We start from the raw sequence: 25628 nt of genomic DNA, 5'->3' as shown, positions 1-25628 counted from the left end.
TTATCTTTAACTTTTTTTAATTTAAGTTAATATCAAGCCATCCTTTTATGGTCCATGAATCTTTTATCGAGTGAAAAATTGGTGTTTAGCCAGCAAGGAAGGTTATCCAAGTTTACAACAGGATCTAGATCAGTTGGGAAGGTAAGCCAAGTCAAACTGTGTGGTGCTGTATTCTGGTAAATCAAATCAGGGTAGGACTTGGATATTAAATGGCAGGCCCTGGAGAGTGCTGGAGAACAGATGCAAGAGCACAGCCAGTGACTCGGATGAACAGGATTGTGACGTGCATGTTTGTCACTCTTGCCTTCGTCGGGCTGGGCATTATTGGGATTGACTGATAGAGCTTTCCAAGGCAGTGGTGAGACCACATAGATAGCATATGCAGTTCTTGCCAACCAGCTCCAGGAAGGAAATCAATCAGCTGGTAGTGATGCTGGGGAGATTCAGAAAGATGCTGCTGGGACTGGAAGGCCTGAGTTATAGGGAGAGGTTGGATAGGTTGGGTCACTATTCCCTACACTCTAGGAGGCTGAGGTGTGACCTTATAAAGGCTTATGAAATCATAGACTTTATTTTACCGTGTAGATGATTTTATACCTGGAGGACATAGGTTTAAGGTAAAAGGGGGGAAGATTTAAGAAGAACCTGAGGGGCAACATTTTCAATCAGTGGATGCTTCACATCTGGAATGAACTGCCAGAAAAAACTATGGATGCAGACACAATTACAATGTTGAGGAGACATTTGGACAGATTTAGGGACAAAATGGGACCAGGCCAGAATGCAGCGTGGACGGCATATATGACTTAGGCAGAAGGGCCTGTTCCATACTGCACAACTCTATGACACTTTTGATATTGTTTGAATCTTTCCCAAATTACATTAATTTCAGACCTGGACTTGATGCAATGTAAAGCAAGAAGAAAACAAAATTTATTGGTCCCTAATCGCAGATATCTCTTCCTCAAATGTAGTGCATCAATCTGCACTAACTAAAACTGAATCAAAGGGTTATAGCCTACAATCACTGTGTTGTAACTTTAAATAAAACAAATACATTGCTTTTATATTTCATAAATCCCAACTCATTACATTCATTTCAAGATACATGAAATCTCATCTTCGTAGTCCTGAGGCAGATCAGAACATTGACATCTTCAAGTCACAGATATCTAGATTTGTGGCCTCATTGTTGCAGCTGACTGAAGTGACTTGGAGCAACTTGAGAGATTGGCTCTTCACTGTGTCTGTGGGAATGGGGAGGGGGAGGTAATCTTCATGCTTTGCCTCTTCTTTCATGACCCAACTGAGATTCTCAAGGATACCATGATAGTGTTCACACTGCCATAAGTTAGTCTCTGAGCAAGCTGCATATTTAGTTAGGTTAGATTTTCATACTCTTGAAAGGTGGTAATCGAAGGAATTGATTTAAAGCAAGAATTTTGTAATTTTGTTTTTCTTCAAGACATCTATATTATGTGAGGGTAAAACAAAACAGATAATTGAAAACTGGTGAAATCCTATTGGAAAAAAAGTTTTTCTTTCCCTGAGGATGAACCACATTTTTAAAATTTAGTTAATTTTATGTTTGTCTTCCTCTACCTTACTCCATCCCTCATCAAGAAACAAATAACTTACTGTAAGATTGCTCTTTATAGTCCAATACCTGTTAAGATGTTTCCAGAAACTGCTGGTACCAACAAATTAATAACATTAATGTACATGTAGAACACATACTTGAATATTCAATGTTTAATCAATTCCTCAAACACTACCAATGAATGTTAAAATCAGAAGTGCAGAGCAGAATCTAAAATATTAATGCTCTGTTAGGTTTTTCCCTTGAGAAGTGATTGACCAGTGCACAATCTCACAACTGCAAAAAAAAAACTCAATTTGCATCAATTCTTATAGGACATTTGCTGGCTCTAAAACGTCTGTACAATAAAAAGCATCATCTTTATTTTTTAGAATTTAGGGAATTATCACATCTACTTTCATTTTTTTGGGGTCAGGAAACCAATGGCATTAATTGACTAGCCATTTTATGCACTATCTGATTTTGCCTTCTGGCAGGTGGGATGCAGTTGGGTTCCTGTCTGTTCCCCACTGGCTGAGTTTGAGGTTAACTACTTCCATTACTTCACAGCTAAATTTCTTTCTAAGTATTTTTAATAACCTTTTTTAATATTATTATGCCAAAAGTACATAACTTGTAAAATATTCAGGTTAAACTTAAAAGACTTGATTTTTCTGTAAATGTTCTGGTAATTACAAATGGTTCACATTTAAGCATTTTAATTTTGCACTAACTCAAAAATATAATTGTGAGATAGCATGAAGGAAGGAAATTTATAACATGGTCAGATCAGTCCTTGAGGTAGAATCTGATGGGCACAAGACTGCTGGTTACATTCTGAAGTTAAATTCTAATCAAGATAAAAGAAGCAAATGATGTCACATTTTTGTAACAACATCCAGTAAATTAATAATTGAACCTGGGTCAGTTCTAGTCCATGTGTCTCAGAGATACATCACGGGATCAAATTATCGTAAACTAATATAATTGTTAGATTTGGAAAAATGTCAAGTTTGCATTTTCAATGTATTTTCTGAGGTGAAAATACTGACAATGAAAATAGGAAACCTAAATGTTGCGGTAGTTGGGGGAAATTTTTGTGTAAGCGAATGTATTTCTAAGGATTCCATCATTTTCATTACCTTCAACTGTCAATTGACAATGCAAAATTAATTAATGCTGTCCTTACACTATTATAAGTAAGAATTTATTTGTTCTGTGATAACTATATGTTCTGTGCTAAATGGAAAATTGTTCAGAAGATAAAATATAGAATCTAATTTCTTTCCATGTTTTTTGAATGCTTTAATGTGTAGTGGAACATAATGATCTCAAACAATCCATTTAGGAATTTAGTATCTTGAACGATTTTAACCTCTCTTGATGCAACAATGCATTATTTGGAAAACCTACAGAGAAAGAATGTTCTGGATATGATGTATGTTTCTGAATGTTATGAACTTGACAGTCAAAATGAAAGGCTTTGAATTTCTGTAATATCACTGCAGAGGTACCACAATGCATTTTCATTCTATGTACATTACATGTTATTCTTTTTCCTTGAGGAATGCATTAACTGCTGCCTGTATCCCTTTAAAAAGAATACCTTTTCTCTGTATATACATAATTATAGTATTCTGTAATTATATTGTTAAATTATCTTGACTATTTAATCATACTTATATATTAAATGTTTATTGTAGGAATTGGAACATTGTATTTAAAACAACACTGTTACATTTTAAATATATTGTAGAAATGCAATTACATTTAACTGATATTTAAAATAAAATGTACAGGATGCTATAATCAAATGGATTGTCTCAAAGAGAACCAACTATGGTTTAAAAAAAAATGACAGTGTAGCGGTGGCTACACTGCTAACTGAAGGATCGCACAACTAGACGGGTTGAGTTCAGTGAGCAAAACTGATTTATTGCAGGCTGCCTGGCTGGTCTTATACTCCCAGCCCGGACCTGGCTGAGAACTGCACTGGGGAGCCCCGACATCACTGGCACGTCACAAGGGTCGCCAAGCGCGCGCTTCGGAGCCTAGTGTCAAGGTCAAGAGGAAACCCCTGACGGCGCCATTATGGCCGGCTACCCTGCCGCGTGCGTGACAAACGGGGCCAGTTCACTTGCCTAATGGCGTACCGCCACACAGTCACCCCCCCCAGAAACTGCGCCAATGTCCTTTTTTGCCAGGCGGCCTCGCTTCTTGGCTTGGTGGGGTCGAGGTGGGCTGGCTTTAACCTGTCCACTGTAAACAGTTCCTTCTTACCACCGATGTCCAGTGTGAAAGTGGATCCTAAATGCTGGAGGACTTTGTACGGCCCTTTGTATGGTCTTTGTAGAGGTTCTGTGGATGGGCCCCGCCTGATAAAAACATACTCCGCAGAATACAGCTCGCTGGGGATGTAAGGCCCGTGTGCTGTGTCTGGGAGGCGGTGGGGGTGTGAAGGAGTCTAACTGGGTACGGAGGCATGGAAGTAGACATTGAGGTGACTGCTGGGGGTTGTGAGGTGCGTTGAGAAACTCACCGGGTAGGGCTAGTGGTGCACCGTAGACCAGCTTGGCCGATGACGCCTATAGGTCTTATTTGGGTGTCGAGCGGATGCCCAGGAGCACCCAAGGTAGCTTGTCCACCCAGTCGGGGCCGGTGAGGTGAGCCATCAGTGCCGACTTAAGGTGGCAGTGCAATCTCTCGGCTAACTCATTGGCCTGTGGGCGATAGGCCGTGGTGTGATGTAGCTCGATCCCCAGCCCGTTGGCGAGCTGCGACCAGAGCACAGAGGTGAACTGGGCGCCCCAATCACTGGTAAGGTGATTCAGGGCGCCGAACCGGGCCACCCAGCTGTTCAAAAGTGCTCAGGAGCAGGAGTCCGTAGAGGCATCTGGCATCGGGATCACTTCGGGTCAACGAGTGGTGCGGTCTACTACTGTGAAAAGGTAACGGTTACCTCGGTAAATGGGTAAGGATCCGATGAGGTCCACGTGTATGTGGCTGAACTGTTCCCGGATGTGTTCAAAATCTTATACGGGCGCTCTGATGTGCCTGTGTACCTTGGAAAGCTGGCAATAGGTGCAGGTTCTGGCCCAGTTCACAATTTGCTTCCGAAGCCCATGCCAAACGAAACGTTCTGCCACCAGATGGAAGGGTGGGAAAGGATATGGATATGATAGAAGACTTGCCTATGCCACTGCTGGGGAACCACTGGATGCGGAGTGCCCATGGAGACATCGCACAGGATGGTGCCCTCACTGTGAGGAGTCGGGAGGTCCTGGAACCGCAGGCCCGTGATAGCAGTCCTGAAGGCCCGCGTCTCCTCGTCGGACTTTGGTCCTGGGTGAGCTGATTGAAGTCAAGGCTGGGTGTTAGCACGCAAATGGCCGGTCGCGAGAGTGTGTTGGTGACCAAGTTGTCTTTCCCCACCTTATGCCGAACGTCAGTGGTGAACTCCGACACGATGGAGAGGTGACGCTCTTGGCAGGCCGACCAGGGATCTCTTGCCATAGCGAGCGTCTGAGTGAGGGGTTTGTGGTCAGAAAAAATGGTGAAAGGCCTCCCCTCCAAGAAATAGTGGAAATTATGTACCACCAGGTACGTGCCCAGCAACTCACAATTGAAAGCTTTATACTTGCGCTCTGGCGGGCAAAAGAGTTGGCTAAAGAATGCCAGTGGTTTCCACTGTCCATTCACCTGCTGCTCCAGGATGGCGCCGATGGCAGTGGCATCGACGAAGAGCGCCATATGCAGGTCAGTGCGTGGGTGGACGAGCAGGGTAGCCTTCGCGAGGGCATCTCATGGCTTCGAATGCCCTGCTGGCCTCTGGAGTCCAGGCGAGTGTCTTGTCTTTGGCTGTGATGAGGGCGAAGAGTGGCTCCAAGATGCGCGCAACACCTGGAATTAAGCGGTTATAGAAATTGACCATACCCGCAAACTCCTGTAGCCCCTTGAGGTTGTCCGGGCACGGGAACTCCCTGACTGCAGCAACCTTCGTAGCGACATGTGTAGCTCCTTTGGCCGTGATGGTATGGCCCAGGAACTGCATGGATTCTTTGCCGAACTGGCATTTGGCCGGATTGATCATTAGCCTGAAGTAGGCCAGTTGGGAGAAGAGGGTGCGCAGGTGAGATGTGTTGTGCCCGGTCTCTGCTGGCAACAAGGATGTCGTCCAGGTAAATGAATGCAAAATTCAAATCCCTGCCCACTGTGACCACGAGGAGCTGGAAGGTCTGAGCAGCGTTCTTGAGCCCAAAGGGCATGCGTAGGAACTCGAACAAGCTGAAGGGGGTGATGATGGCCATTTGGGTATGTACTTGGGGTGCACTGGGATTTGGTGATACCTGCGCACCAGGCCGACTTTGGAGTATACCCTCGCACCACGCAGGTTGGCCATAAAGTCCTGGATGTGAGGGATCGGGTAATGGTCAGGTACTGTTGCATCGTTAAGCCGTCGATAATCTCCACAGGTGCGCCAGCTGCCGGAGGCTTTCAGGACCAGGTGGAGTGGTGAGGTCCAAGACTGTTGGAGCGTTGAATGATTCCCAGCTCCTGCAGATGCGAGAACCCTTCCTCCGCTAGCTGGAGCTTATCCGGTGGGAGCCGGCGTGCCTTGACATGGACCAGCGGGCCTTTGGTGGGGATGTAATGAAACACCCATGGCTGTTGAGGCAGTGGAGAACTGCGGCTTGAGGAGGGACGGGAACTTGTCCAGGATACGCTGAAACTCATCCTTGGGCGTGCTGACTGTGGCCATCTGTGGCTGCTGTGTGCAGGAGGCGTTGAGGCGAACAGATTGGAAGGTATGGGCATCTACCAGTTGCCTACCTCAAATGTCAACCAGGAGTCCGGGGGCAAGGAGGAAGTCGACACCCAGGATGGCACCAAATGGTGAACCTCCACTGGCCGATCTGGAAGTGGACGGTCTTGTCTCCATACGTTTGGATCTCCATCTAATTGGCTGCACAGAGCGGAGGTTCTTGGGGCCGGTTCCGGGACTCTCTGGCTGTGGCCTGGATGATGCTGATCTTGGCCCCAGTGTCGACGAGGAAGCTTTGGCCGCTGACTGAATCCCACAGGTAGAGAAGGCGGTGTTCTTGGCCAGCCGCCGCAGCCATTAACAGCAGCCGGCCTGCTCGTTTCCCTGGAACGAGCAGGACTGACGACACTTTTGAGCCTCAGCTCCCCAGCACTGGTGGAAGAAGCAGAGGACTGAAGTGGATGGCTTGCTGCTGGCTATGCTCTTTGAGGCCCCTGCAGGTGCCAGGTGTTCCACCACAGAGCTAGAGGAAGGCTGACCACCCATCTCAGATTCTGGCACCCCAACCATGGATCCTCGATATCACAATGTACTGCCCACAGACTCTCTCCTAACTCCTTGCCACCCCACCCCCATCCAAGCACCCCAGCTGCCCATTCACAAGAGCTCCCGATACCCCAACTGCCCACCTATCTGAAATCCTAGCACCCAGAAAACAGATCAAGATCTTAAAATACTGGCCACAGACTCTCTTCTAGCTCCTTGCCGTCCCCCCATCCAAGCTCCCAATGCCCCGACCATGTATCTTTACCCTGGCCGCCATCCAAGGTCTTGATGCCCCAGCTGTGCAAGTGCAGACGCTCGCCTTGGCCACAGACATTTTTTAGACCCTTGACATACTGTACAACATAAATTTATGAAGTAAATTTTAAAATTTTTATTACTTATTGTGACCTCAGATGTATCTGCGATCAGGCATTACTTGATCGGCCGTAAGTTGAGGTAGGACGATATTAAGATTAGTTTTAATATTATAAACATGACATTTTGTAATTCATATTTAAGGAATTAAAATCCAACTTTAGAATATTTTTTAGGTTCTTTCAGGTCGAGACCTTCATCAAGGCATCATTCATTTCATGAGGACTTGAAAGTGGAGCCCCACAGTATTTCCTGTCTTGGAGAAGGGTCTTGATCTGAAATGTCAGCACTCCATTTCTCTCCACAGGTGTTGCCTGACCTTTTGAGCTCCTCCACCAACTTGCTTTTTGCTCCAGATTCTAGCATCAGTTTGTCTCTCTTGAGTCTTTTAGCAGGATTGTAATTGGAATAGCACGTGCAGCCACTGCCAGCATCAACAAGTTTGGGTTCACTGCACAGCAAAGGTTTAGCTCCACCATACATGATCAACCAGTTTTTGGCACCACTTTCATGCAAGTAGGACAACAGCAAAAATCTTTTTTTAATAATATCACTGTCCCGCTCTCTCCCTGAAGCCCGTAATTATAGTAAAGATAAAAGGCAGAGTCGATCTGCCTAACAGTGAGTAGTTTACTAAGGAATACCTGACCAGCAGACATTTGGAGTTTAGTCCACCTCAGATGTCAACGCATGTGCCCATAAATGCAGAAGTCTGAAATGAGCTGTAGATGAAATGAGCTGGTGGTGAAATAGTGATGCATCTTCTATTAGACTCACCATTTTGTTATGTGGCTAAAGCACTGATGTGTTGCTGGGAGGAGAACGAGAGATGATTTAATTCAGAAGTACATAATTCATGGTTTTGACAGGATAGATGTGAGGTGGCTGTTGGTCTTTCAAAATAGGGTTTGATCATTCATGAATAAGATAAAAACTATGTATAAAAGGGTATGAATCTGAATCAGAAGGAGGTTATTGAATGTATTCAAGACAGTCACTGACAGGCCTTCAGATATAAAGGGAGAGGAGATTAGTGTTAGGGAGTGGCATTGTGATAAAAGACCAACCCCCCACTGATCCCACTGCCCTGCTGTCAGCTGTTCCCAGAGGTCTCATCATCTTGGGCTGTGAGCAAGATCGTCTAGGCCTTGTTCTCAGTTTGAACAGTCTGAAGCCCACCACCTGCTCCCCCCTCCGCCACCAGCCTCCAACGATAGCTAGCAGTGATTAGTAAGGTAATTATTATCTAAGGAGGTACGTGAATGGAAAGAAAAAGTTTGAAATCCTCTTCTATAGATTAACACTGGCAGTAGATTTTCCCACGTTCTTTTATACATTGTGCGTGTGTTTTATTCCCACTGTGATTTTCCCACATTCTTCTATTAATTGTTTGTTAATAAAAATAACATTTGATTGCAAACCTTGTGTCCAGACTCATCTCTCTCGAACCTGACACTTCCTCAATACAACAATCACCAGTGGAGGGACTGACAGCGGGCTGCCAGGAGAGTCTCCGAATAGCCCGCTGCCAGCCCCAATGATAGATGGCGGTGATGCTAGTGAGCCACGCAGCGACGATGATCCCTGTTGGTGTTACTCACCATTATCACCCTCATTTAAAATATGCATACAAGAGCAGGGGAATATGTTTCAGCCATTTATTTGGGATAATAAGAGGGACTCTTTCTTTGGCTTGGCTTCACGGATGAAGATTTATGGAGGGGTAATGTCCACGTCAGCTGCAGGCTCGTTTGTGGCTGACAAGTCCGATGCGGGACAGGCAGACATGGTTGCAGCGGTTGCAAGGGAAAATTGGTTGGTTGGGGTTGGGTGTTGGGTTTTTCCTCCTTTGTCTTTTGTCAGTGAGGTGGGCTCTGCGGTCTTCTTCAAAGGAGGTTGCTGCCCGCCGAACTGTGAGGCGCCAAGATGTATGGTTTGAGGCGATATCAGCCCACTGGCGGTAGTCAATGTGGCAGGCACCAAGAGATTTCTTTTGGCAGTCCTTGTATCTCTTCTTTGGTGCACCTCTGACACGGTGGCCAGTGGAGAGCTCACCTTATAACACGATCTTGGGAAGGGGATGGTCCTCCATTCTGGAGACGTGACCTACCCAGCGCAGTTGGATCTCCAGCAGCGTGGATTCGATGCTGTCGGCCTCTGCCATTTTGAGTACTTCAATGTTAGGGATGAAGTCGCTCCAATGGATGTTGAGGATGGAGCGGAGACAACGCTGGTGGAAGCGTTCTAGGAGCCGTAGGTGATGCCGGTAGAGGACCCATGATTCGGAGCTGAACAGGATTGTGGGTATGACAACGGCTCTGTATACGCTAATCTTTGTGAGGTTTTTCAGTTGGTTGTTTTTCCAGACTCTTGTGTAGTATTCCAAAGGCGCTATTTGCCTTGGCGAGTGTGTTGTCTATCTCGTTGTCGATCCTTGCATCCGATGAAATGGTGCAGCCGAGATAGGTAAACTGGTTGACCGTTTTGAGTTTTGTGTGCCCGATGGAGATGTGGGGGGGCTGGTAGTCATGGTGGGGAGCTGGCTGATGGAGGACCTCAGTTTTCTTCAGGCTGACTTCCAGGCCAAACATTTTGGCATTTTCCGCAAAACAGGACGTCAAGCACTGAAGAGCTGGCTCCGAATGGGCAACTAAAGTGGCATCATCTGCAAAGAGTAGTTCACGGACAAGTTGCTCTTGTGTCTTGGTGTGAACTTGCAGGCACCTCAGATTGAAAAGACTGCCATCCATGCGGTACCGGATGTAAACAGCGTCTTCATTGTTGAGGTCATTCATGGCTTGTTTCAGCATCATGCTGATGAAGATTGAAAAGAGGGTTGGTGCGAGAACGCAGCCTTGCTTCACGCCATTGTTAATGGAGAAGGGTTCAGAGAGCTCATTGCTGTATCTGACCCGACCTCGACAGTACGTTATATGTGACACTAGACACCGATGCTGTTGTGTTAAGCCTCCTGGCTCTTTTGCTCCTGGAATGCTGGGTTGCTGTGTAAAATGACACTCTGACCTGGTATTATGCTGGCTTTGTTTGGGTCAGTGTAAACGACCAAAGCCAGTTTAATGCTGGGTCTTCTTTACGGCAATATAGCGGGATTTCTGTGTAAAAATAATATTAAAGATTACATGGAGAAGGTTTTGGAATCAAACCATTTTTTTTTGGAGGTCATGCTGGAGATGAGGTTAACAATTCATTTAATGAAGACTTGCAAATCACAGTATTTTCTGTGTGTAACTGGAAAGTACATCATTTGAATTCATAAATCACAAATGAACATTTTAATTTTTGAGAACTATCAGGAATTTAAATAGAGATCTACCACAATAGATGATCTGTATGATGACTGCAACATTTTCATCATCAGTTTTAGTTGCTTGAGATATAACTAATTCATGATGGGGGTGGGGGGGGGGGCAAAACTGCAAGATGGAGGAAAAATGCAGCAATTCATAGAACATTGTAAACCACAGGATCTGGCCCTTTAGTCCATTATATCCATGCCAACCATGGTAAATGGAGACCAGGCGGCAGGCACCTACCCTTAAATGAGTAGGTGCTGAAGCTTAGGGGCTCAAGTCCCCTTACTCTCTGTGTCCCTAGGCTTTAGCCTAATCCACTATTGCCCTGAGGAAAAAAATAAACCCTATTCCATTTATCCCTCTCATAATTGTGTTTACTTCTCAAAGATGACCCCTGAGCCTCCAGTACTCAAGAAAAAATACTCCAGGTTTATCCAACCTCTTCCGGAAGCTGTGGCTGGATGTTCATAATTAATCTAATCAGATATGATTAGACAAACTTTTCCTCAATTATAAATATTCTGCACGATGATTGCTGGTGGCCTTCTTCACTTGTGCTTCCATCCTTGGAGCCTTGCCTCACTTACAATAGGTGTTACATGATTGAATGGATATCCTCCTTGTTACAGCTGATCATTAATAGGCAACAGACTTGGTTGAAATTAAATTGTATGCAAAAGTAGCTTACTGTTACATTAATTTTGGTGGGGTGAGCATACCCTCAGGTAACACAATAGCAAAAGACAGCATTTGAACAAATGCATTAAATAAAAAAAACAATGGTATGTACTCATTATCATTCAAAGGACCTGATCTATATATTTTCCTTCTCTTTCAATTGTATTTTATATCCATTCTTCACTGAATTCTTATACTTTCTAGTTTTTTTCTATCAGTAGTTTAATATCCACTGGATTCCATCCAATAGTTTCTTTAATACATTTTTATTTTTATATAAATAATGTAAGCAGTCTTGCTAAATTAAAAACAAAACATTGGAAGCATTCAGTTGGTGAGCATTAAGTCTCATGAGGGCGTTTTTAATATCTGAGGTTATTAACTGAAATATTGTCTTTTCATCTCTATGGATAGCTGCCTGCCTCCAATGGTCTCCTGCCTGTTGCCAAAATCTTATGCCAATATTTTGCAATTGCAGCACTTAAAGCATTCTCACACTTAGCAAGCATTACTATTAAATTTAACATTTTAAAAAACTTCGGCCTGTATTTTGCATCAATATAAATGAGTGTTGACTATTACTGAGCACCAATTAGAAGAAAAAAATACTAAGGTATTGGAACATTGCCAATTACACATAATTTAAATTAGACATACAACACGGTAACAGACCATTTTGGCCCACGAGTTCATGCCACTCAATTTACACCCTTAGTACGTTTTGAATGGTGGGAGGAAACTGGTACCTGGAAAAAACTGCACAGACACGGGGATAACATACAAACTCCTTACAGACAATGCTGGATTCAAACCCCAGTCCGGTCCCAATCACAGGTGCTGTTAAGGTGCTGCACTAACCACTACGCCAACCATGGTTTTATTCCACAAAACTTGTTTCAAGAGTATCTCACAGATTGATTTTAATCCTAAATTACATAAACCCATACATTTTCAGTATTTGCTAAATATTTCAGGGTAGTAATGATCAATTTTTAATAGCTTCAATGTTATAGTTTGTCAATAGAGTCGTTAAGGCAGAGAAGAAGGCCATATGCTCTACTGAATCTATGCCAACACGCTAAATTACAATCTAAATTCCATTCTTCTAATCTAGATGATATTTAATGAAACATAAACACACTGTGGGAAACTGGCAATGTAATGAATGTCAAGCCCAGTCATTGTTGATGGGATGGGGATTATTTTTCATCTTCATCTCAAATCCTCACATTGCACTATTGACAATTTCTGCATTTAAAAGGTCATCTTATTTAATTTTGCCGCATCCCCTCTGCTTCTCTTTCAGAATTCTGATAGGACAATTTCCTCAAAGACACCCTGGTTCATTTTTCAATCACCTCAATTATCTGTTGTCCTTACCCTTACAGTTTCCCATTGGAACATCTGAGAAGAGAAATATAAAAACTGCGGATGATGGAATCTTGAGCAGACTGGAGGAACTGAACAGGTCAGGCAGCATCTATGGCTAGAAATGTTCAGTTAACATTTTGGTTTTAATTTGTTTATCAAGACTAAAATAGAGTAGGTGAAATTACAAAACTGGTGGAAAAGGAACCGGTGGAAGGGCTTAGAGGTAGTAGCATATAGGACAGGAGGTGGAGATAGAAACCATTAGAAAGGGGGCTGGGGGAAATAAAAGGTTGGAGGGAAAAAAAAGTACTGGAATGGATAAAGAGATGGAAACAGTGGAATCAGATAGGGGTGGACGTCTAAAATTAGAAAAAAAAATTAGAAGGTTCGGAAAGATGGGACGTATTGCCTATTAAGTTAATAGTAAGGTAAACTGTATTAAGACGCATATCTTTTCTGGAATACATTATCTTTTTCAATCGGTTCTGATTGATATTCCTTAAAATTAAAAAAAAATAATTAAATGCTTATGTAAGAATATTTTTATCAAAAGGAAAAATGGCAAGAATATCATTAGAAAAATTAACATGGAAATATGATCTGGGAGGTTTCAAGTTCCCCAATTTTAAAAATTATTATAAAGCTGCTCAACTATGGTTTATTAATGCAATATATGGCTCAGAAAAAATTCCACTTTGGGTAAATATAGAACTTAGTAAAATAGGGGAAACAAATCCTCAAGATTTCATTTATAAATGGAATGGGAGAATGTTAATAGCAAATCAGGAAACTTCTATTTTAAAACACATTCGTATTACGGAATAAAGTTGATAAGGAAATAGGAGGATCTGGTCGGATGTCCAGGAAAACACCGCTATTTCTAAATAGACTTACTCATTTTTCAATGGGGAATTGATATTTAAAAATTTGGCAACAGCACGGTATTACTAAGATTGAAGATTGTTCCGAGGGAGGTAAATTTATTATATTTTATAGAATGAAGTAAAAATTTAATATATCTGAAAATATAATTTTTTTTACAATAACCATTTGGTCAAGATTTGAAATTGTCACCAGTAACAGAGGTAGAAACACGATTGTGTAAAGGGAATATAAAGAAATTTATTTCAGTAATGTACAAATTATTACAAAAGAAAGCTGAGAAATTAATAAATCAAGGCAAAAATGGTAGGTCAGGTGACCTTTGACCTCATTTGAGATAGGTACAAGTACAATCTTCAATTTATTGCTCACCAGCACATTTCTTTGTCTCAATCCTTCTCTGATCAGCTTTCCACACCTTTCGTCAAGTTCATGAAATAACACTTCATCATTTGAAACACAAAATTATTCTCACCATTCTGGCCAACATTTTCCTCCCAACAAACATGAATAAATTTCAATGATGTCATTGTTATTTTGCTGTTCATGTGAGCTTGTGGTGCATACATTGCTGTAATTCCTTCACAGAGTACAAAATAAAAGTTATTAATCAGCTGTAAAATGCTTTTGGGTGTCCTGGGGGGTTATGAAAGACATCATACAAATGCAATTTCTTTTTAGGTATTTCACAGCAAAAATATTGATTTCAGCAATCACAGCTATTTTCCTTTGACAATTATTGATGTTCTCATTCTGCTTTAGTTACTGAAAATTGCAATTTGTCTTTAGACTGTCAATGGTATTTTTCTGGTGTAGCTAATGGTACCCTAAACCTATCTATAAAGATGTTCATTTCCATTTTTGGTGTTAATGTTTGATAAAGGATTTCATCTTTATGAAATGATCAATGATAATGAAACTAAAAAAAAACAAAAAGGTTGATGTTTGGGGCTAGCAATCTACCCAAATCTGAGCTAACCCCAACCCATAAGTGCAGTTAGGCATTAGGTGTTAGATTTGTTTAATGAAAGGGCTCTTAACAATCAGTTCAGTTGTTTAAATTTATCATACCTGTTAGAGGCTTGACAGAAGATTGCAGTCCTTTGGTTTTTTTCAACCCCATTAAGCCATGCAAAATGCTCACCATGCAAACATGTTACTTATAGGAAGGTAATGTATCGGCATTGGTTCAATTCCACTTCCTCTCATTTATTTTAACGATTCTGGAAAGTCGGGAATCTGCATTCTCGTGCGGAATTGCAGTGGGAAGGCGGAACTTTAATGCTTTGAGAAGAAGGCAACCGGGCGGGTCTGCTTTCACACGCCTCTTAGGCTGATTGACAGGACAGGTGGCCAATGGGCGTGGCGATTCAAATTCCACCTTGGAATGGGAAGAAGGCAACCGGGCGGGTCTGCTTTCACGCGCCTGTGAGGCTGATTGACAGGACAGGTGGCCAATGGGCGTGGCGATTCAAATTCCACCTTGGAATTAACCAAACGTCACCCGGGAGCAACCTGGAGACGCGATGCTTTGTGTTGACCAGGAAACAGCGAGTAACAGTTTGAGTCCGTGTATCGATTCACCGCTCGCTGGATTTCACAAGTTCAGCCCAGCCGTGCAAATGGGAAAAGTGTATCATTGGCAAGTTACACTCGAGAAACATTAGATTTTCTCGTTCGGTTCTGTTTTGAAAGGTTGACCGTCTGAATTATTTTCAAACAATTTTGGACGGTGTAAAAGTGAAACAAACCCTCTCGGTGTTTGCTGTTCGGAGACTGGGAAGGTATTTTTGATGGCGTCTCAGCAGTCCAGAATACAAGCCTATCTGGAGAAAAACAAGATTGGCCTTCTGTTCGAGGTAATGTGTAAATAATGCTTAAAATATTTAACAATAATGGGTGTTTAAAACCCCGTACACGGGGTCCAAAGTTAAGTGGGGGGGGGGGGGGTCTGTTATTAATTTCCACCGATGAAACGACTGAGGAACATTGCATTTCCGGTAAAGAAGGGGAAATATGATGTAAAATGCAAAATGTTCTGAAATTAAGTGGAGAGAAAGACCAGTCGCTCGCTGGAAGTGCCCAACACCTTATTATACTGAACGTGGCGCGGGGATAGTCACGGTTGTGAATGGAGGCATCTCTCTGACCATCAAAATCTATTTCAGCACTTGGGATGCGTTTTGGGGGATTCGGCGATATCCAGATGCTGGTACTTCATCCGGTGTCTAGTAGTTCATTATTTTTGTGCAGCAGAAGTTGGCAGATTGAGCTCTCAGCAGCAAATGAGATTTAAAGCAAAATGCCGAGGCGTTGGAAAGTTATTTTCCATCAAGGTGCTTGGAGGAGAAACCAGATATTGACCAACGCGACTTGGCATCGCAAAGGTTTCCCCTTTGGACATTTGCAACGTGTGGATCATTTCCACGTCGATTCCCTGTCCCTTGACCGAGTTACTGCTTTCATATTTTCGATGGCACTCGTGCTTCAAAAAGCCTTTCTATGGTCCTCGGTAATATACTGCAAATTCGGTTTTTTTAATAGGAAGGGAAAATCCGTGAGAACAAGCGGCGGAGTGCCTTCGGCTGAAATGGGGTCCATGGGAATCAGTGTTTTGCATGCGAGAACGCGCAAGCGAGTTTCAATAGTAACGAGACCAGGAATTTGGTTTCATGGAACAATCTCTTGTTAAAGTGACACTGCCTTTGTTAAACCAGGAATTTGGTTTCATGGAACAATCTCTTGTTAAAGTGACACTGCCTTTGTTAAACCAGGAATTTGGTTTCATGGAACAATCTCTTGTTAAAGTGACACTGCCTTTGTTAAACCAGGAATTTGGTTTCATGGAACAATCTCTTGTTAAAGTGACACTGCCTTTGTTAAACCAGGAATTTGGTTTCATGGAACAATCTCTTGTTAAAGTGGCACTGCCTTTGTTAAACCAGCATGAGTATTTTTGCTTATTGTTGCACAATTAAAGCTGGTGATTTCTAGGTGTATTAATGCTGGCTGGTGTGAACTTCATCCTGTGAAATAGGGACACTTGCCAAACAAAGGAATAAACGTTGCTAAACAATTCTGAATTAAACCATTGCGCTCTTTCGCTTTTGCTGGAGAAACTCAGCAGGTCCAGCCTCCTTCATAGGAGGCAAAGATGTATAACCAACGTTTGGGGTCTGAGCCTGTCATCAAGGTGTGAGCAAAAAGCAGGCAGGTGGCTGAATAAAATGGTAAGGGAGGATGGGAGGAGCACAGGCCAATGGCTAAGAAGCCATTGGTGAACATGGATAGGAAAGCAGGAGAGAAAAGCTGAATTGATTGGGGGAGGGGAGCTGGAGGCAAGGGGGAGGGGAGCTGGAGGCAAGGGGGAGGGGAGCTGGAGGCAAGGGGGAGGGGAGCTGGAGGCAAGGGGGAGGGGAGCTGGAGGCAAGGGGGAGGGGAGCTGGAGGCAAGGGGGAGGGGAGCTGGAGGCAAGGGGGAGGGGAGCTGGAGGCAAGGGGGAGGGGAGCTGGAGGCAAGGGGGAGGGGAGCTGGAGGCAAGGGGGAGGGGAGCTGGAGGCAAGGGGGAGGGGAGCTGGAGGCAAGGGGGAGGGGAGCTGGAGGCAAGGGGGAGGGGAGCTGGAGGCAAGGGGGAGGGGAGCTGGAGGCAAGGGGGAGGGGAGCTGGAGGCAAGGGGGAGGGGAGCTGGAGGCAAGGGGGAGGGGAGCTGGAGGCAAGGGGGAGGGGAGCTGGAGGCAAGGGGGAGGGGAGCTGGAGGCAAGGGGGAGGGGAGCTGGAGGCAAGGGGGAGGGGAGCTGGAGGCAAGGGGGAGGGGAGCTGGAGGCAAGGGGGAGGGGAGCTGGAGGCAAGGGGGAGGGGAGCTGGAGGCAAGGGGGAGGGGAGCTGGAGGCAAGGGGGAGGGGAGCTGGAGGCAAGGGGGAGGGGAGCTGGAGGCAAGGGGGAGGGGAGCTGGAGGCAAGGGGGAGGGGAGCTGGAGGCAAGGGGGAGGGGAGCTGGAGGCAAGGGGGAGGGGAGCTGGAGGCAAGGGGGAGGGGAGCTGGAGGCAAGGGGGAGGGGAGCTGGAGGCAAGGGGGAGGGGAGCTGGAGGCAAGGGGGAGGGGAGCTGGAGGCAAGGGGGAGGGGAGCTGGAGGCAAGGGGGAGGGGAGCTGGAGGCAAGGGGGAGGGGAGCTGGAGGCAAGGGGGAGGGGAGCTGGAGGCAAGGGGGAGGGGAGCTGGAGGCAAGGGGGAGGGGAGCTGGAGGCAAGGGGGAGGGGAGCTGGAGGCAAGGGGGAGGGGAGCTGGAGGCAAGGGGGAGGGGAGCTGGAGGCAAGGGGGAGGGGAGCTGGAGGCAAGGGGGAGGGGAGCTGGAGGCAAGGGGGAGGGGAGCTGGAGGCAAGGGGGAGGGGAGCTGGAGGCAAGGGGGAGGGGAGCTGGAGGCAAGGGGGAGGGGAGTGCATGAGACCATGACTTTTTTTGTTTTTATTGGACATATTCATGATCAACAATGCAATAACAAGTGTTAAGTATATGACGCCTAATTAAAATTTATCTTTTTGTCATTGCCACAATTAATATGTGGAGGCTCAAGTACCACCATTTTTAAAAATGGTTGAGGTGTATTTTATTCTCCTATCGCTTTCCAAGTGTTATCTTTTAACAGCTACGAGTACACATATCAATGAAAGTGTGCAATTACATTTTTAGTCTCTGACCTAGAATTTTTTATCCCATGATAACTTCAAAGGAACAGGAAAAGAGGGTATATTCACTTGATCATTCACTGAGATCAAGTTTGATCTGAAATATTATTCCTTTTCTCCACTCCATTTTAAGACTTTCTGATTAACAAAGTATCCATCAGTATTGTTTAAAATTTAATAATTTGTTTGGTGAAAAGAATTTTAAGCTTCATATGTTTCCTAACTTCATTCCTGAAAAGCCTGGAAAATGTTAAGCTTGCCATATTTGTTCTCAATCAATGGACATGTTTTCGATCTACGCTCTCTGTGCAGTTATTGTCTTGTCAAATTGAGATGGCAGCCTTCTACATTTTAAGGAATATATGTCTCATTTGTTTAATCTCAAAAATTCATCTTTATGTGTGGATAGGAGTGGTCAATCTATTCAGAGCTTTCTTCAAGTTGAATGCTATTTGTAACCTGAAAATATGTCCATAATACAACAAGAACAGGAGGAGACTATTTGGCAGGTTCAGGCTGCTCTTCCACAAAGTGGAGCCATCTGAGTGATGCCCAAGAAGAGCAGTGTGTGTTGTCTCAATGACTATCAGCCAGTAGCACTCCCATTAACTCTGAAATGCTTTGAGGTTGGTCATAGCTAGAATTGTACCCAAGTAAGGATCTGGATCCACTACAATTTACCTTCCATCATTATTGCTCCACAGTAGATAAAATGTCATTGGCTCTCCATTCAGCTCTGGATTACATAGACACAGCAACATATCAATCCAGCTACTCGTTATTGACTACAGCACGGCCTTCAATGCCATCATTCCCTCAGTGCTGGTCAACAAGCTCCAAATCTGCACCTCCAGATCATCCTCTGTAACTGAATCCTTGACTTCATAAGAAGACCACAGTCAGTGTGAATTGGAAACAGCATCTCCTCACAGACAATCAACCCAGGCAGATCTCAAGGATGTGTGCTTACCTCACTGCTGTACTAGGCACAATTCAAATGCCATCTACAAATTTCCCAATGACACCACGGTCATCAGCAGAATCACAGACAGCAAAGAGAAATCGTGCAGGAAGGAGGGAGATCAGCTAGTTGAGTGGTGTCACACACAACTGTTTACTCAATGCTGGCAAAACCAAGGAGCTGATTGTGGGCTTCAGGAGGGGAAAATCAGAACATGAACCAGCCCTCATCAAGGGGTTAGAAGTAGAGATGGTCAAGAACTTCAAATTCCTGGGTGTCAACATCTCAGAGGATCTATCCTGGAGCCTCCATGTCAATGCAATCACAAAGAAAGCTCATCAGCGGCTATACTTCGTGAGGAGTACGAGGAGATTTGGAATGTCAAGTCACCTTTATTTGTCATTCATATCATAATTAATACTGAAATGCACAGTAAAGACAAGTTAGCATTTCTCCCTGACCATGGAGCAGATTTACATAAATAGGGCATAAATGTTAAGTTGTAATACAATAAAAATCCATGATATACTAGTACACATGTTCTAGGAATTGAGGAGCATGATGGCTTGGGGGAATAAATTGTTGCACAATCTAGACACGAGGGTCCGAATGCTATGGTACTTCCTTTCAGATAACAGAAAGGAGAAAAGTTTACAAGGTGTGTGACGACCTTCACTGTTATTTGCCGCCTTCATGCATTGTTGTCGATATCCATCGTGGTAGGAAGAGAGACCCCAGTGGTTTTCTCTGCTGACTCCACTATCCTCTGAGGTGATACACTTTCTAAACCAGGCAGTGATGCAATTGCTCAGAATGCTTTCAATACATTCTCTGTAGAATGTAGTGAGGATGGGAGATGAACTTTCCTCAGCCTTCATAGGATGTTCAGGCATTGCTGGGCTTTCTTCGCTATTGAGCTGGTGTTGAGGAACCAGGTGAGATTCTCTGCCAGGTTCACACCAAGAAGCTTGGTACTCTGGGTGATCTCAATGATCGGGCCAACAATGTTCACCAAAGACCCTCTCAAATATCTATATGTGTACCTTGGAGAGCATTCTGACTGGTGGCATCACTGGTATGGAGGTGCCAAAGCACAGGATAGGAAAAAATTTCAGAGTTGTTACCTCGACCAGCGGTATCATGGGAACAAGTCTTCACTCCAATGAGGACATCTACAAGAGGTTGTTGTCACATTTGTGGCCCGAAATGTGAAGTTAATGAAACATTAAACACAAGTTTTATCAGGTAAACTTCTGAGTGTCTTTTATTCTCCCGTTTCCTTTGTTCTCTTGCTTGTGTTCTTATCTCTCTCTCCTACCACGTGACTTCCGGTACATCTCATACATATTCATTATCATGACATCCCTCCTTTAATCAGAAATAAACTTTACCTTCACTTACCAATATCTCTCGGAAACATACAAACATCGTAACTAATGGTAATACTATAACTCAACTACATAAAATTTACTTCCTACAGCATTCATACATGCACTTTATGATATAAGATTAAAATACTGTCCCAAAGTTCTTATTAAAACTATGGCACAAAGTCTTCGTATCGTTTGGGCACTTTCCGGTTTCGTTTCTGCCTGCCTGCGATATTGTCGTCGCTTCTCGGTTGTTCACTCTCGGCGTCGGACATACTGCTCGCCACGGCTTCAAGTATTTCTGGCGCTCTAGTCACTTCATCAGGAGTGCTGGTAACTGCCTCTGGAACATCATCAGGTCTCTCAGTTTCAGCATCTCATATTGGCCTTTCAACCTCTTCGCTCGATGTATCTCTGGACTGGTACCTTTTTACACCTGATACATTTCTCTTATATAGGACTCCAGTCGGAGACTTGACTGTCACCATACTGCCACTTCTTAATACACACTGTCCGATGCAACAAAGTTCGTCTCTAATGGGAATGTAAGCCTTGTGAGTACACTTGTCCCATTGTCCAATCTGTATGTATTCTCTTACTTCCATGAGTTCTGGATCACGTTCGGATTCTCTCTTGACTTCCTTCGTAGTCACAGCTTTCGGTGTTGCCTGAATAGCTACGAAGCGTACAAAGCTCTCTGTTTCTGTTCCCAATTCTGACTTGGATTGTGGACCTCCATCCTTCACCAATCTGGATAGCAGATCAGCAATGTTTGCTTTCCCTGCTATGTGGATTACTTTATATTTGTAGGGTTGTAGTCTGAGTACCCATCTCTCTATTCTGGCACATGGTTTGGATCTAGGTGCATAGATTACCTCTAATGGCTTATGATCTGTGATGAGTTCAAATTCAATGCCGTATAAATATGCATGGAACCTCTCACAGGCCCATACAAGTCCGAGTGCTTCTTTCTCTGTCTGAGAGTATCTTCTTTCCATATCTGATAACGATCTGCTGGCATAGGCAATGATTCTTGGTCCTCCATCATGCATCTGGACCAACACGGCTCCTAAACCAACCGGGCTGGCATCCGCTATGACTTTGGTTGATGCCGCCGGATCGTAATATCCAAGAGTTTTTGCATCTGTCAGGCTTTGCTTCAGCGCTGTGAACGCTTTCTTCTGCTCAGATCCAAAATGAAATGGTACACCTTTCCTGGTTAGTTTCCTTAGTGGTTCTGCCACTGTAGTGAAATTAGGAATGAACTTTGCACAAAAATTGACCAATCCTAGGAAACTCCTCACCTCTGTTGCGTTCTGAGGTGCACGTGCCTCTGCAATAGCTTTCACCTTGGCCTCTGCAGGGTTTAGTCCTTCCCGTGTAAGTCTATGTCCCATGAAGTCCATTTCTGACACACCGAACTGACACTTGTTTCCATTCACGGTAAGGCCTGCCTGCTGTAGTCTAGATAGTACACGCCTCAACCGTTTGTCATGCTCTTCCTTCGTTGGTGCATGGATTATGATGTCGTCAGAAATGTTGGCAACTCCAGGAATGCCTTGAATCACTCGATGGATTTCATACTGGTAGATCTCCGAAGCTGCATTAATTCCAAATGATAGTCTCTTGTAACGATACAATCCACAGTGAGTCACAAATGTTGTCACATCTCTGGAACCTTGATCCAGCTCTAATTGATGATAGCCCCATTTCAGATCAATTTTTGAGAATACCTTGCTGGTAGTTAGTTCTTGAAGTATTTCCTCCATTGTTGGTATAGGGTGTCATTCTCTAATTATAGCTTCATTGGCCATTCTCATGTCAACACATAGTCTTATGTCACCCTTTGGTTTGGGCACAATCACTACGGGACTGACCCATTGTGTCGAATGTTCCACCGGTTCAATAATGTCTTGTTCGATCAATTCTTTAATTTTGGCTTCGACTTTCCCACGAAGTCCAAACGGAGTTCGGCGCATTGGTTGTGCCTTGGGTTTGACCGTTTCATCTACCGCTAGCTTCAATTGTCGACCTTTCAGCTTTCCTACTCCTTGGAAGACTGCGGGGAATTCTTGCTTCATATCCTCGTATGACTGAATTGAATTGACACAAGCTCCAATATGAAGTATTGCCAGGTCTTGCGCTGTGTCTACTCAACAATGGTTCTCCCCTCTCTTCTATGACCATAAACTCTGCTTCGATGTACTTGTCTCCAGCTTCAACAGTTGCAGTAAAACATCCAATGGTCTGCAATGGCTTAGTTGCTGTGTATGGATACAGTTTCTTGGAACACTTCTTTGAGGTACAGATGATCTTTTTCCTTTTCAACTTCTCCCATAAATGTCGATCAATCACATTACTGTCACTGCCTGAGTCTACAATGACCTGAACTGTCACTCCACCAATGATCACTGGGACCTTCTTATGATGTACATCATTCAACGTAAATTGGTAACAACTCTGTTCCTCCTGGGTATCATCATCGTCACCGTCTATCTGGCGAATGGTATCTTTCTTTCCAGGATACTTTCCTTTCCCCCAGGCTTTGCCTTTGGAAGTTGTACACTTCCTCTTCTGGTCTGCATTGGACTTGCTTTTGCACTTCTTTGCAAAGTGGTCCTTACTTCCACACTTTATGCAAACTTTGCCTTTGGCCGGGCAATATGGGTCTTTTCCAAAGTGACCTCGGTTTCCACATCGATAACACTCCACGTCCTGTGTCGACGAATATCTTGGCTGATTATGGCGATGTGAGAGCCTCTTAATTTGCTGGCTTGAGTTGTCTTTCAGGGTCATGGTATGAAATTGCCCTTCAACAGCCTCTAATGCAGCAGCAATGGTTAAAGCATCGGTGAGTTCCAACTCACTACCTCTTTCCAGTAGACGTCTTCTGAGTTTATCTGATCTACAGTGCTGTACGACTTGATCCAATAATTGGTTGTCCAAATCAGCTGGCATGTAATTGCATCCAACAGCTAGCTGGCGTAGTCTCGTCACGTACTGAGCAATTGTCTGGCCATCTTCTTGTCTCGTTCTCCGAAACAAATGGCGTTGAAATGTAGCATTCGGTGTCACTACATAGTGTGCATTTAATGCATCTACCGCTTTCTGGTACTCATCTTTTCTTCCAGTATTCAAAAGTGTCTTAAATGTTTCCCGAACTGAGGGTCCTGCAGTGAAAAGAAGTAACGCCCTCCTCTGCGCTTTTTGTTCAACTGTACCGTTATCTAGAAATAGGCCACGACTGTCGGCGTAGGATTCAAATTCTTCCAGCCATGCCTTCCACTTTACACTTACAGTGCTTGCATCACCAGTCGGGTCAAAATGAGCAATTCCACTATGTGTTAGAAAGTCACTGTCTGCCCCAGCCATGAGGAAATATTCCAGCCCCAAAAGTACTGCATCAAAGAGAAAATTCTTATCACCTTGAAGTAGTCTGTTGAATCCTCTGTAATCTTGTTTAGTCTTTAATTTTCTTCAAGCTTCTTTCATCCTCGTCGCCAATGTCACATTTGTGGCCCGAAATGTGAAGTTAATGAAACATTAAACACAAATTTTATCAGGTAAACTTCTGAGTGTCTTTTATTCTCCCGTTTCCTTTGTTCTCTTGCTTGTGTTCTTATCTCTCTCTCCTACCACGTGACTTCCGGTACATCTCATACATATTCATTATCATGACAGTTGTATCTTAAGGAAGTGATCTCTATCCTCAAAGACCCCACCACCCAGGCCATACCCTCTTCACTCTGCTGCCATCAGAAAAAAAGTACAGGAGCCTGAAAACGAGCACTCAGCGACACAAGGACAGCTTCTTTCCCTCCATCAGATTTCTGAATGGACAATTAACCACAGACACTACCTCGCGTTATTTTGGAATGTAGCAATGTAAAAAAGCACAGAATTATTTACACTTCTCCAGATGCAATTTGCCCAACTTGCCCATGCAATGAAGCTAGTCCCATATGCCTGTATTCAGTCCATAATCCCACTAAATCTTTCTTATCAATGTTACTGTCTAACTGACTTTTGTAAGTTAAAATTGTGTTTGCTTCAATGACTTCCTCTGGTAGCTCATTGCATATACCCACCATCTTCTGTATGAATAAGGTGCCTCTCAGGCACCTCTTTAATCTTTGCCCTCTCATTTTAGATTTCTCTACCCTGTGAAAATGTCTTTATTTACCTTATCTATACCCCTCCTGATTTTGTAAATCTCAATATATCCCTTCTCAGCCTCCTATTCTCCATGGAGAGAAATCCCAGCCTCCTTATAATTAAAGCCTTCCAGTCACTGCCACGTTCTTTTCTGTATCCTTTCCATCTTGAAAAATGCCTTTTGTTTGGCTGAGTGACTGCATGTGTATGTAATACTCAGTGTGTAGTCTCACCAACATCTCTAGTTGGAGTATGATGCCTCTGCTCCTGTTCTTTAGTCCTTACTGATGAAAGCAAGCATTCCAAGCTCTTTGCCATTCTCTTGATCTGCTTCACGACTTTCATGGGACTGTCCCTTTACTTTCAAGTAGGTTTGTTCAATAACACTCATCAGGGCATAAATACTCGCAAGTACAAGTGCAGCCCTAGTTTAATTTATCAAAGTGCAACACCTAAATTTTGAATTCAATTCCATCTGCAATTCCTTTGTTCACCTTCCAACCATCTCGTTCCTGTTGTAATATTGGATATACATTTTTGCCATTCACTACATCATTAATTTTTGTGTCATCTTTAAACATACTCATCATGCCAACTACATTGCTGTTCAGGTTCTTCATGTAGATAAGGGGCGAGCATTGATTCCTGTGGAGAACATCTATCCTCTATCTTGGTGACCTCATCAAAAGTCAACTCAATTAAGTGGGTGGGCACATTTTCCCATTTACAAAGTCATACTGATACTCCCTAACATGCCCTTGCCTTTCCAAATGCATGTTTCTCAGTATTCCTTTTACTACTTGCCCTTGAATGCTCTTAAGATAGCCAGCCTGTTGTTCCCTTGCATACCTGGGCAGCATTTTTTTTTTTAAAGTAAAGGCTCAACATTAGTCGTCCTCCCGTCTTCCACAGTCTCAAGTGCTTAACCGTAATCCAACTATCTCTCAAGGTCTCC

The 25628-nt window shown here is 43.9% G+C and overlaps 1 protein-coding gene across 14 annotated transcripts in view; it reads left to right on the top strand.

Moving 5' to 3' along the window:
• Positions 1–2866: 2866 nt before the first annotated feature.
• Positions 2867–25628, top strand: part of c2h8orf34 (chromosome 2 C8orf34 homolog) — a 286943-nt gene continuing 264181 nt past the window's right edge. For 12 of the 14 annotated variants that reach the window (XM_069921308.1, XM_069921318.1, XM_069921306.1 and 9 more), the window contains exon 1: positions 15026–15366. Coding sequence is in view for 2 of the 14 variants with exons in the window: in XM_069921305.1 (XP_069777406.1) it covers positions 15301–15366 (66 nt within the window). In the remaining 12 variants the exon portion in view is untranslated. Of the gene's footprint in view, positions 3090–12642; positions 12723–15025; positions 15367–16625; positions 16738–25628 lie in introns of those variants that run through there. The other 2 variants (XM_069921310.1, XM_069921309.1) reach the window with 2 other exon arrangements.

The sequence above is a fragment of the Narcine bancroftii genome, chromosome 2, assembly GCF_036971445.1.
Source record: "Narcine bancroftii isolate sNarBan1 chromosome 2, sNarBan1.hap1, whole genome shotgun sequence".
In the NCBI taxonomy this organism is placed as follows: Eukaryota; Metazoa; Chordata; class Chondrichthyes; order Torpediniformes; family Narcinidae; genus Narcine; species Narcine bancroftii.
Note: the sequence above shows the minus strand (reverse complement) of the source record. Positions and strands in the feature narration are given on the sequence as shown.